Genomic DNA, 13,472 nt, shown 5'->3' on the forward strand with positions numbered 1-13,472 from the left:
CGGCTGAAGGCTATTTTGCTCTTAATTTGAGTGTAAATCACAAGCTATTTTGCCACACCCTCATACTTTAGGAATATATAGTCTATGTGGTTGTATTTAATTGTGAAAAAACAAGGTGAAACTTGTTAACATCTTTTTCTTTTAAAAATTGGAAACAGTTTCTTTCACAAAAAATATATTTACGTGAACAAAATACTGTCTTTTGCCAAAAAAATATATAATACGTTCAGATACCCATTTTTTCCTCTGCAAACTCTCTCAAATTTGAGGACAATGAAAGGGTAGAATGTATCAGCATTTTTAATCCGTCAGAATAGAAGGCTTCAGCAGGGGGCAGAGGTAGAAAGGAGCAGGTCAACGTGATGCTCCCACAGCCCTAAATGAAAAAATACTAATAGTGGCCTGCTTGCCACTTACTTCTGAATTGTGCCTGTATACAAACAGAAATAAGAAGCAAAGTACTCTTTAAATTAGTCTAAATGTTGTATTCAATTACACAATAACAACTGAGTGGCTACTACACTTGGTAGCATATTGCAGACATACATTTACACGAAACCCAAAGACAAAAGTTGCATTCAAGTCCCTCTTTGTGCTATGGCCCATATAATTACCGTTGCAGTACATATCCTATGGAAAATCTTACCTTTAATTGCATTAAGTGGATAATTGCTTCCCATCAAACCAATTAGGGAGGTGAAGGGGAAAAAAAAAAGGGAATCTAAACCTCCAAAGCAATGCACTTTTTTGCATAATCATTCACATTATTGTAATTTTGCATATAATTTTAGATAAACATAAGCGTTACTTGATGTCATTAAAAATAACAACAATGAACAATACTGGTGGCTTGTGTGCCTCAGTCTGGGGCGTGCAGCTTCAGAGTTTGGATTCCCCTGGGAATGCTGATTATCCTCTTTGGAAAGCGAGGTCTCCCGTGAGAGCGGTACCATTTCTCACTCAGAAGTGGTTCTTCATGGAGAAGGAGTTAGTCACCACCTTAATTATGTGGGATGCAAAACACACACTGAGCATGTATGTGTCTTGCCTGAGATGATGGAAGAGCGGAAGCCATCCCGTCCTCCTCTGAACACCGAGCGCTGCGTTTGCTGGCCTCCGCCTGACTAGGGCTACAGAAACTTCCAAAGGACCTGCTTAAAAATAAACCCAAATTCTTGTTTTAGACTGACAACCTCTTCCTTGCAGCCCTTAATTCCTTAGTCAAATGCCAACCATCTCTCATTTGATGAGGGAACAAAAATCAACAGGGGTAAAGCATGAAAGAGGTTCCCCACCAACTTCAGCTCTCACCAAGGCTGCTGTCAGCCCCTCGGGAAGGCCTGTGGCCTCACGATGTTCATGACATGAACTCACGTCTCTCTCCAACTTTTCTCATCTCCCCTTTGCTTGAAGTTTGGAAACCAGTGCCTTCTGGCCATTTGATACCCCTGCAGAGACACAATAAATTCAGCAGGGAGTCAGAGAGGAGGATGTGTTTTCTCCCCTTCAACCTCAGTATGCAATCATCCATCTCCAAACCCACGTCTCCCATGGAATGCGGGAGGAAGAGTCTGGGAAAGGAGGTTTCTCCACCTCATTAAAGAGTGATTGTAGATCCTTAAGCCTTGACTTTAATTTAAAAAGGAGTCAAAAAGTCTTGACTGCGTCATGAAAATCAGCCTCTCGGTTCCTCCCCTGAACCTGAATTACAAGCCCTCTCCCAGACATCGAAGGGCAGCTCACAGCAGCAATGTGCCATTCCTCGCTGGGTCTGAAGGGATGGCGACATGGCACCAGAAAAGGGCATATTTTTGTTGCAAAGGACAATTGCAGGTGATTAACAATTTCTTTTTAACCAAGGAAAACGTTAGAAGTGAAAAGTGACTGCACTAAAGAATAATTCTTCTTTTGACCCACAGAGAAAGAGGTGCCTAATGAAAATATATGATCACGGACAGTGTGAAGATAACTGTCTGATCAGATAATGGAATTGTTTTCAGTGATAAGAATGAATCCATTACTAATGCAAATAACGATAATAATTATAATTTGCAATACAGTAAAAATCACCTAGTCTACCTCCTCCTCTGACAGGAGACTGTATAATAAATTATAGGCTGAGAAAAAAAAATTCAAAGGGATAAAGGTTAAAAGATTAAAAAAAATTCCGAAACTTAAATGCTTAACAGGGAAGTCAAGACCTGAAAGCAGAAATTGGTGCTATTAAATAAAGCAGTTGTGAAGAATGAGATATTATGGAATTGATTAACAAACCAGAAACCAAGCGTTTCCTCATATCGCTACTTCTTGTCACAGATTTCAATAATTTTGAAAGAACAAAAAAGTAAGAGTTGGCGTATAACAAGAAAATTAATTATTTAAATGTAGGTGAATATGCTAATAGTACTCTAGGAAGATGAATATAACTTAAGAAACAAAAATCCCCCAGAAGGGTTCAATAAATTTGAGGCATTTCACCAGCTGTTTTTGTTCTGCTTTGGTATGGGAAACAGGTCCAGCTGGCCTCTCGCTCCCAAGCAGGTCATCTGCAGACCATGCCTACCTATGGGGCAGATCTTTTGGGGTTCTCTGGGCACACCAAGATCCTCATACCAATCCCATCAACTTCTTTGTTCATGTGAGAGTTTTTGTATATGGAGACAATGTGAAAAATACTTCATTTCACCTTTGCGGAGGAGTAGAATAGGGCAGAGGAAACAAATCTTGTATTCCAGAGTTTGCACTACAGCAAGTTGTTTTACTGTTTACAGCAATTCTGCTTTCTCCGTCGGTTAAGCAGAGAGGAAACAGCGCTACATCAGGCTTACCATACTTCGCTGGCATTGTACCAGTTCTATAGATTTAGGTAAAGGAGCACCAGGAATCTCCTAGGAGAGCATGTGCTTCTTCCACACCCATCAATTTGGAGCAAAATGGCAAGTAAATGACCGAGTCAAAGCACTGTCTTCCAACACTTTTCACTTAGATCATAATTTTCCAAAGCACAGTATGTCCCATAACCGCCACATAAGAAGAGCCAGGGATTTTAATGACAGGGGGTGCGTAAGGGAAACTTTAGACTAGAAGTCAGAAGTGCTGACACCTAGTCAAAAGTAGGGGTGACTACCAGATGAAATTAGTTTGTTACCTCAGAGTGGAGCCCAGTTTTCTGCAGTTGGAGTATTCAATTGCATGTTAAATTCACAGTTAAAAGCTCAATGTATTCTTCCTAAACTTCCCCAGCAAGTTTTTCAGGAAGTTAGAGATGTCTCACCCTCTTTGAAGTTTTCATTGCAGCATTTTTCATGTAGCTGAAAAGCTGAACACACTCCAGGTCAGTAAAGCACAAGAAATTTATCGGAACTTCCACAGCACAGCAGTTCAAGGAAAATGCTTTAACAACGCAAAATCTAAAAGCAAAATAAGTGCAAAACTCGCAGTATGTTTCATAACCATGATTTGCAGTTACCTCATGAGTGCACTTTATCAAAAACACAGCTAATATAATATTAACTACCGCAACAAGCTCCTGAGGTTTAAACACACGCCCCTCAGACTGCACGCAAGAAGACCTTTAGTCGGTGTTCGTAAAAGTCAAGAACACAACGTGCCTCAACTACTCACATCACGTTTCATTGTTTGTGATGCTTCACCAGAGGTTTCTGTTTCTTGGTGAGATGTGCACAACACGAGTCCTCCACGGGTGTGCACACAGAACAACTTCGGCACCAGTTTCCAGATGTCCTTCCGGCAATGAGATGTTTATCTGCAAGAAACCAGCATCCACTGTCTAATCCTCAAAGCTGCCACCAGAGCCATAAAAAAAGATCACAGGTCTACAAAATATTATTGAAAGACTTGGGTTTTAATTAGAGAATTAGACTCAGGGCAAGCATGAGACTAGTCTTCAGATACGGCAAAAGCTGTCAGAAGCAGGAATGGGGTGGAATATTCCTGGGTTCTCTAGAGGTAGGACAGCCACAGAGAGTCAGAGTTGACATTATGTAAAACTTTGGAAAGGTGAGGACAGCAAAACACAAATAAACTGCGTGGGTAGGCAGCACTATTGCAGCATCAGAAGGTTTGAAACCAGATTAAACAGAAGCCTTATCAGGCAGAATTGATACTGTCTTGCCACAGGAAGGTGAGCTAGTTGATGTCTGAGGTCCTTTCCAGCTACATGCAACGCTTTGACAGAGCTGCAACTGCAGTCAGCCAAAATACTGGATGGATCTGCACAGAGACAGATTAAAAAAAAAATGGGAAAAAAATCTACAGCCACAACTAATACTATATACTGCCTGACTCTGAAGGAGAGAAACGATAAATGCCTCTGTGGGATGTGATCACTGTATTTTGGCATCTCTCAGTCCTGTAGAATCTTTGGTAAGTGTGGCACTTTTTGATTTTCAATGTAACGCGTCTCACCTCTAAGACAAAACAAACAAACTAAAATTATAATTTAAATGTGTTTTGGAACGCCCTCAACAATGTTACCTGATCCTTCAAATGCCTTTCACAATTATCACACTTAAATACTGATCTTGTTGCCCTGAGCTGACAAAATATCTGTTCCCCTGCCCACCTATGTACTCCTTGCTAAGGGCCTTTTCATGGACAAGGCAGCTAGCTGTGCATTCCCAACACCCTGCAGACACTGCTGCCATCTGGGACCTCTGCTTACACAAGGAGCACCTGAAGAGGATGCTGCAATGTCATTCATGGAAAAACACACTTACAGGAACCCCTGCAGATGTCATGCAGGACCAGCACGTTCTCTGCTGGATTCAGCTCTGCTCACAGCTGATGTCTTTCAACTCCGTAAGAGTCGATAGTGATCTGGATAAAGTGTGCATGTGTCGGAGTGGGGAACGGGCTGAGGAAATAGATCCATTACGATTGTCACTAGATGAAAAATCTCTGTGAACAAGACATTGCACTGCAGTGCTTTAACTGCAGCTTTGGTACGTGTCAGCAAGTACGCAGCGATGGGATATGCACGGTATGCAGCGTGCTCGTGTGGGGGAAGCATCAGGTCAGCATTGAAGCTGTTCTTTGTACTACAGAGGAAGAGGATATGTTCAGTCTGCTGTCCGCTCTTATCAGCTGATGGCAGACGGAAGTTCCTACTAGAGGTGCAGAGCTTATTCCTCAGAGGGAAGGAAATACTCCTTGTTGTCCTAAGGAAAGGGAGAGTCACCTTTCTAACTGTTTCAATTACTACAGTTTAGCAAACTGGCATTCACAGCTGTCGGTCTCACCACTCCTTTCTACTTTGAAACCTTCTCTACCTTCAGTTGCTGCTAGCGCACACCAATGCCTCCGTCCTCCGACAGTCAAAGAGGGTTCCTTTGGTTTCCTTACACTCAATCCAGCATCATCCTCCTTTCACTTGTAGGCTCTGCTGCAGCACACAATATTCCCAGAGTAAGCTTACACTGAATTTTTCATTCCCCCACGTTGATGCAAGCTCACCTGTGGACCCTGACAGTAGGATCATAGTGGTTGCAATCTACTAAGTTCCCAAAACAATTTTTTGCCATGACACGGTAGCAAACACTACATTCTGGTTTGATTACTTCTGCTCTGGGCACAAAGCCAGCGCTCCTGGGATAAGCATCTAGTAAACTTTCCCTATTGTTACAGTCCCTGAAAAAAATGAGAAAACAGATACCACTTCAAAATTACAGCCAGCACCTACACAACTGTATGTCAAACAAAGAAGATACAGAACTTCTTGGTTTGCAGAAAAATGTTTGCAGTTAACTAACTTAATATACCGCAATTAGTCTCTTTGTATCAGTGAGGTATATGCTCAGCTGCTTTTGATACACCCCTTGGTGATGCTGAGACCATCTTACTTTTTTTTATCCATAAGCACATGTTAAGTCACAGGTATGAAAACTGAATTGTCACGAACTCATACATGACAAGTACACCATGACCATATTCGCCTGCCCAGAGGCTACTCTGCACTCCTGACATTTGCATTTTCAGGATGGCATAAGACAGTTTTTGCTGCAAGAAAGTGGTCTTTGCATCTGCAGAACCGCACAGGCTGTACCTTTGTTTGAATGCCCACTTGCAGATCTCTAATTTGAAGGAAAAAAAACAAAGCACAAAATTCTGCCCCCTCAATACCGTGTTGCCCCGCTACAGCGGTCCCACCACAAAAATGTTTCTGTGTATTAGAACACAGAAAGGGATGAATTTGAACTAATAAAACTGAATTTATCCCTAAAAAAGTTTAAGTAAGTGCAAGTTTTCCAACATCAGTACCTAACGAGATGATTGGCAAATAACTGCTCTGAATCCGTTACACAAAGCAGCTGCAGTTCTCACTGACTTACCCAAACTGCATCTCCTGAAAATCAGGCAGCTCTTGCACTGAGTAAGGGGACTCTGAATCCGTTGTCCTCAAGACAGATGTCTGGCTGGTGTTTAACGTAGCTGCTTAGGAGCTACGAAGCTACTGCGAGAACCTTGCTGGGGAAGCTCGACATTGCAGTCATGGAGGTTGTTTAAGAAGTTGTTTTATTCCACAGCTATTAACATGAAAACACCACCTGCAAATTTCAGTAAGGATTTACGTGATCTTTGGTAGAGCCAACAATTTATACAAACTCCTTCCTACCAAGATGGGGCTGTAACTTTAAATATAAATAGACCTCATACGAGAAAACCCTAAGGTTTAGAAAAAAGTCCAGTGAAAGGACCAAATTCTGAACGCACACACGTGAAACTCCCCTGGAAACCAGAGTAATGTGCTGGAACACTGAAAGCAAAATTTGGTTCTTAATGTGTCCTTGAAGACTGTAATTATATTTCCCATTGTACTAGTAACATTAATTGAATGTTTAGCTGAAATCAAGTTCGTTACAAGTTAAATACAGTACCTAGCCTATTAGGATGGTGTTTATAATTATAGTCATAAAGCACTTGTAAAACATCTTCATTGCAGCAAATAGGTGGAAGTGGGGTGTAGTGGCTGCTACGCATCTCAGTTCATTCTCTGCATCTTTGCATCTGAGCAGCACTTCAGACTAAGGTCACATCACCACTGAATCGTCTCCACAGCTAGCACCAACACTCCTGAATTTGAGAGGGACACGGCCTGCAACAGTTAGCAGAAAAATATAATACTGCACAAACTGTTGCACAAATTAGCAAGGTCCAGCTGCAACGTTCCTCGATGTAGAAACACACAGTAAAGACGTATGCTCTCATGCAAATACACCTGGTTGCTGTCCAGCTTACTGGCCTGATGATATAATTCTAGCAATAAACCAGCCTTTGACAAGGCCCAAGAGACTACAGTCCTCTCTAATACACCAATTTTTATATTTGATTTCCCAGCTCTCTCAAAGCAGCTTTACAGAAAATACCTAATCTGCTTTTGGTCTCATCCAAAGTCTTTCTGTCTTAACTCCAGCCAATGCCCTACTCTGAGCTACACCAGCTTCGGTGGAAGCTGGGTAATGCCTAGCAGTGGACTTCTACCTCAGGCACATATGGAGACCCCCCAGAAAGTCCAAAAGTGAGCTAAAAATGCAGCGGCCTCTCGTCGAAGAGTTGTGTGTGCTGCGCAGGGGCCTGCAAGCCCTTGGCCAGCACTCCAGGTGTCCACACATCTAAAAGGCTGAAGAAATCTGAGCAGCAGCACATTGAGTTGATGTCACTTTTGTTCAGTTACGTGTATGAAGGAGTATCCAAACGCAAGTACAACCACTTGGCCTGTCTCACTTTCAAAATAAATTAGGTTTCTTTTTATAGTCCTTTTTCATAAAAATAGTAACACCCAAAAAGCAAAATTAGTTTTACTGTATTTTATTTGACATGGTGGAAGACACAAGAACACTCAAGATACAACCCAGACAAGTTGTGAACAGCTCCAAACATCAGTGAAATCTGAATTTATCTTGCACAGAGGTGAACAAGACCACAATGGTTGGTTTTATAATATAGTTTAAGACTATTTCAAGCAGGTGAGTACTGTGACGTTATGCCCAACAACTTTTATACTATTCATCCGCTTAAGCCACTTCATGTCATAAATATGCAGCTTATCTTGGCGATTAAATCTCTGCAATATATAATTAGCCTTCTCATAATAATGCATTAAAACTCCTGTATATAAATACTGGTATATTCATACCAATGTAAACTCTCCTAACCATCACTGCACATTTAATATATTCTAGCACGTCATTCCATCACAATTAGCGCAAACTTTCTGCCTAAAGTAACTTGGACCGAAACTTGCAAGTTGCTGCTTAGAGCAAAACTTCTGCCAAGACCTTCTGCTTTACCTAAGGATAACAGGTCTTGTCTTTTCAAGATTAAGTTGCACAATGTCATCTGAAACCCCTACCAAAAAAATGCTCTGCAGGAAATCTCCTGCAGAAGTATCAGAACTACTATTCTAAAAATTACTCATCTCCTAATAAATTTCATATTAATTTTACAGCCTAACATCCTTTATCAAAATGGGCATCCACATGCCACTTACAAGGTAAAGCTGTTTAACTGGGTTATAGACTACAGACCACAGCATAATATTCTACTTACAATTCTAACTCCTTAGAGAGACAAGCTAACTTTCCATTCTTCGATTTAAAGAGGGCAACAAGGACAGCTAGGAGTTTGTTCAGTAGTTCAGTGCTCTGCAAAGACAAGGTTGATAGTGCTCTCATCAGACTGAAGGAGGAAGTGCACAGATATGCAACCGCATTTTACAGTTACCGTAATTTCAGCAACAAACCCCTGCTTGGATCCAGATGGGATCTCACAAAAGGTGAATAAGAAAGGGCAGAGAATCACTACTGTGCAGGGAACTATGCTTCAGCAGAGCGGCAGAAAACTACCCTGAGAATTCCCTACAGACAGGCTGAAAACAAGCACAAAAATCACGGGCCACCTGATCTTGCAGCTCACCTCCTCTTCAGCAGGGAGAGGGGGAGGTTGCAGCCGTTTATTAGACCAAATTCTGTGTTAACTTAAGGCCACTGGAAACTAATCTGTGCAGAATTGGACCAAGTAAGTTTAACACAGGATGCAAAGACACCAAAGCTTACTTTTCTTTAAGAATTTTGTCTCTTGGTAAATGGTAGTGGTAGACAAAGACTGGGTCTTACCTGCAGCTACAATAAACCAGTGTTGCCTGGCTTTGGAAGGTGGTTCTGTGTTTGGGTTTTTTTAATCTAGAGAAGATCCTTAATAAAACCCCAAAACCTAGTGAAGAAGCTGTATATCCTGATCATACAATCTAATTTTATCTTGGTTTTACAGGAGAATTCATCCATTATTATGATGAACTGCTGGAGATGGAACGGTCACCATCTGAAACAAAGAAATGAAAATCCCAGCAACATACCAGTGCATCTGTGCAATATGCTTAGCTGGTATGACTTGCATTGCAGGAAGAATGTTGTATTCTCTGACACACCAACATTTCTTTCCTATTATTATAAGATCAGCCTTTTACATTTCATATCTTAACATCTTTAAAAGCCTATAATTACAGAAGCTGATTGAGAAACTATGTTATTTAAAATTAACAGCTGAATAAAATCAACAGAGGCAAAGAGCATTTTTATACAAGAAAATAGCACTGTAGAAAGAAAGAGTCTGTACAATATTTAAATATTGTATATACATAAAATTATATTGTTCATAACTCATCTTAAAGTTTCTCTTGTTTGTAAACCATGGAAAGCAACACACAAAAAAATCCCAGTATTTAGCTTTTAAAGCATTTAGCAGGCAGCAGGAAACTGAATGCTAGCAAGCACGGTTTGTAATTATAGAAAGTATCCAGCCGGATACTGTGACTAGCATTCTCCATAGTCCTTTTTTTTTTTTCTTTTTTTTTTTTTTGTTAAAGCTGAATGTAGAAGAGATTTCACATTCAGCTGGGGAATTCTGCAGGAGACACAGAAAATTCAATGGGAAAATGCAGCAGATCAGTTCTGCAGCTCATTACCGTGGCAAAACTCCAGGCTAAACACAGAAAGCTTAAGTGCAGGACTGGAACACAAATTAGTGAAATAATTGATAAAGATTTCATGTCCCAAAAGTGCCAGTAATGGATTTAACTCATGCTCAACTTATTAGAAAGGAAGATTTAGTTTAACAATTAACATTGCAAAGTTTAAAAAATGTAATGAATTCCAGCAGGTAACCAGGCAGCTCTGTATAAATGCTCTGAGTGTGTCAGCATTTTAGGGTGATTCTACAGGTTAGGATCAGTCTGCCAATCTGGAGTGGGATCTGGGCTTGAATCTGAACTTGCCACTTCATGGCAGATACAGACTGCAGGTTTCAGAAGTTACACATCTGTAGCATTTTGCTAAAATAAAAACTGTTCCAGTTGCAGAATAAATTTTCCAGGTGAACGTGCTTAAGAAAATATTTCCAGAAAGTTATTATTTGGGAAACAAGACGCTACCCTGCCCATCATCGTATTTCACCTGCATTAGAGTCGCGTGCTCATAGCCACGTAAGGCATGCTTTCTTTAATGCTATTTGCAGTTTCTTTCTCTTGGCCTTCCACTTTACTGGCCATTCAACTCAACCCAGAAATATCTTTTCCTGAATTAAAATGTTTGCTACTCAGAATTTATTATGCTACTTTTAATGTGGACATTTTCTCTTTTAGGTTGTTTAAATCTTCCTGGACAGTCATCATCTACTTGTACTGACAAATCTTAACACATGGATTAACAAGAAAGGAAATATAACCACTTGGAGAAGTGCTTGATAAACCAGACGGGTCAGAGAGACCTCGACAGGCTGGAGGAATGTGCAGACAGGAACTTCATAAAGTTCAACTATGGGAAGTGCAAAGTCCCGCACCTGGGGAGGAACAACCCCACACACCAGTACACGCTGCGGGCCAACTGGCTGGGAAGCAGCTTGGCAGAAAAAGACCTCGGGGACTTGGTAGACACAAAGTTAAAGCGTGTGCCAGCAATGTGCCCTTGCAACAAAGGCAGCCAGCAGCTCCCTGGGGTGCATTAGGCAGAGCACTGCCAGCAGGTCAAGCAAAGCGATTATTCCCCTTTACTCAGCCCCGGTGAGACACCACATCTGGAGTGGCAGGTCCAGTGTTATACTTCTCAGTACAAGAGAGACATGGAGACACTAGACTGAGTCCAGCAAAGGGTCACGAAGATGATGAAAGGACTGGAGTATCTGTGATATGAGGAGAGGCTGAGAGAGCTGAGACTGTTTAGACTTGAGAAGGGGATGCTAGGAATGTGTATAAATGCCTGATAGAAGACAGTAAAGAAGATGGAGCCAGATTTCTCAGAGGTATCCGGTGAAGGAACAAGAGGCAATGGTTACAAACTGAAACGGAAAAAATTCCTTTTAAACACAAGAAAAAACTTCTCTGCAGTGAGGGTTGTCAAATACTGGAACAGGTCACCCAGAGATGTTTAGGCACCTCCACCTTTGGAGATACTTAAAACTGGACAGAGTATCCTGCTCTAGCTGACACTGCTTAGAGCTGAGAGGTAGGACCAGAAGATCCATGGATGTCATCTCCAACCTCAACTATTCTGTGATTCTATGATTTCAGATGGAGACTAATAAAAATAAGTTTAGAAGACCCAAAAATGGAAATAGCTTTGTTCTTAATAATTTTCATCAATTTACATTGATGGTAATGCTAGCTATTTAATCCCACAGCTAGTTCTGAGAGCTTTGACATGAAGGCCTTGTTTTCAAATTGGAACAATCAATATTAGGGTCCTAAAACATATATATACATTTCCTAAATCTAATTTCAAGTATTTCTGAGGATTTTCTTTTCAGTAGGATCTCAGAATTTAAGAAACTCAATTCCCATTTCTCTAAGTTATTGATTTTCAGCACTTAAAATTTTGAAAGCACAGGGCAAAATCAGAAGAAAAAAGAATACTATAGACTACTAATTTGTTCCCATTGCCAGAGGATGGTGCTGTTTAAACAGATAGCCCACACAGATATGCCCCCTAACATGGGTTAGTGAGTTTTTCTTGGGAGGAAGAGGAAGAAGAAGAACATGAATAAGAACAAGGCAAAGAGATTACGATTTCATATCTTTATAACTAATCTTCAGGACTCAACAATAATCAGTAATTACTTAATAAAGGTAGATCTTTAAGCATGCTTGAGTAACTTGGGAATTTTTACTACCTCTGGAACTTTCGCTCCCAAAACTCTTTAAGGGTCTTTCAAAATCCAGCCTTTGGTCATCAAAGGGCACAAACATGACATACCCCACCTTACCAGCTGTTCTCATATAGCCTGCTGAAATTCAAGTTGATTATGTGACATATGAAAGTCAAAAAAATGGAATAGTGAAAGATTCAGTCTCACAAACAGGCTGTGGTGGGGAAAATGAGCTGTTAGTAGTTTAAGAAATCAATACCAACTTTGACACTTTTAGAGGTGGCAACATCAATGGCCATGGCTTTGATTTCAGTGTCCCCAAACTGCATCAGTGTTTTGATCTCCCGCCGGTTTGGCACTGCAGCATCAGTTCCCGTGAGATCCAAGCGAAGGGTGCCACACTTCTTCACTCCAGATTCAGTGATGAAGCTGACATTATCTTGTTCTGAGCTATAGATATTGATCACTATTACTAACTGAGAAGGTTTGGCAGGTGTGTAACTGCGTGTCACAGTTTCTCCAAGGGCTACAGATTGGTCGGCTGAGATAAATTTGTCAAACACATCAGTGCACCAGCGTGTGCCATCTTTGATTAGCAGCTTCTCGGGTGGATGCTTCCCTTCCACAAACCGATTGAGCACTCCCACACCGTAGGTGAGCGGTGAACGCCGCACTTTGATGACAGCAGGGTCTAGACCAAAGAGAACAGCTCCTTTGAGGATAGTGAGCCCCACATCCTGAGGAATGATGACTCGACATCTTGAACCAAAAGCGCTCTGGACAGCTTGTTGGAGTAAGGGTGATTCGGCGAAGCCACCCACCAGGAACAGAAACTTGACATTGGTCACTTCTGGCTTATCAAACACATCACCTAAACAGAAACAGAGCCCATTCAATATGGGAAAATCCACTGTGACAAGGCAATGCAGGTGAAAGTCCTAATGCTTGAGTGCACTGAATGTCCCATGAACATGCACAAGATCTGAAACCGCCACATCTATGCCCACACTGCCACTCTCAGCATGCACTGGCTTCACTTCTGTGGTCTCTCCTATACTCTCTGTTTCACTCCAAATAGAAACTTACCTCACAGCGTACCATATTTCTGAAGTGGCATTTAAAACAGAATTTTTATTTAGCTTCAACCAGTAAAGGGAGCCAGGGATTTCTTGCAAAGAAATCCTGTCAGTCACATTGTGAGTAGCAGGGAAACAGACATCATCTTGTCACTGCAAGTATCAGTGGGATATTCCCAAACCTAACCGAATCACATACCCTTTAATGCATTCCAGATAAGTCACCCTATTTTAAATTCA

The 13,472-nt window shown here is 41.2% G+C and overlaps 1 protein-coding gene across 1 annotated transcript in view; it reads right to left on the minus strand.

Moving 5' to 3' along the window:
* Positions 1 to 7,811: 7,811 nt before the first annotated feature.
* Positions 7,812 to 13,472, minus strand: part of HSPA12A (heat shock protein family A (Hsp70) member 12A) — a 61,114-nt gene continuing 55,453 nt past the window's right edge. The window contains exon 12 of the mRNA XM_075423813.1: positions 7,812 to 13,027. Within this exon, the coding sequence (XP_075279928.1) occupies positions 12,393 to 13,027 (635 nt within the window). The 3' untranslated portion in view covers positions 7,812 to 12,392. The remainder of the gene's footprint in view (positions 13,028 to 13,472) is intronic.

Source organism: Opisthocomus hoazin, chromosome 6 (genome assembly GCF_030867145.1).
Source record: "Opisthocomus hoazin isolate bOpiHoa1 chromosome 6, bOpiHoa1.hap1, whole genome shotgun sequence".
Lineage (NCBI taxonomy): Eukaryota > Metazoa > Chordata > Aves > Opisthocomiformes > Opisthocomidae > Opisthocomus > Opisthocomus hoazin.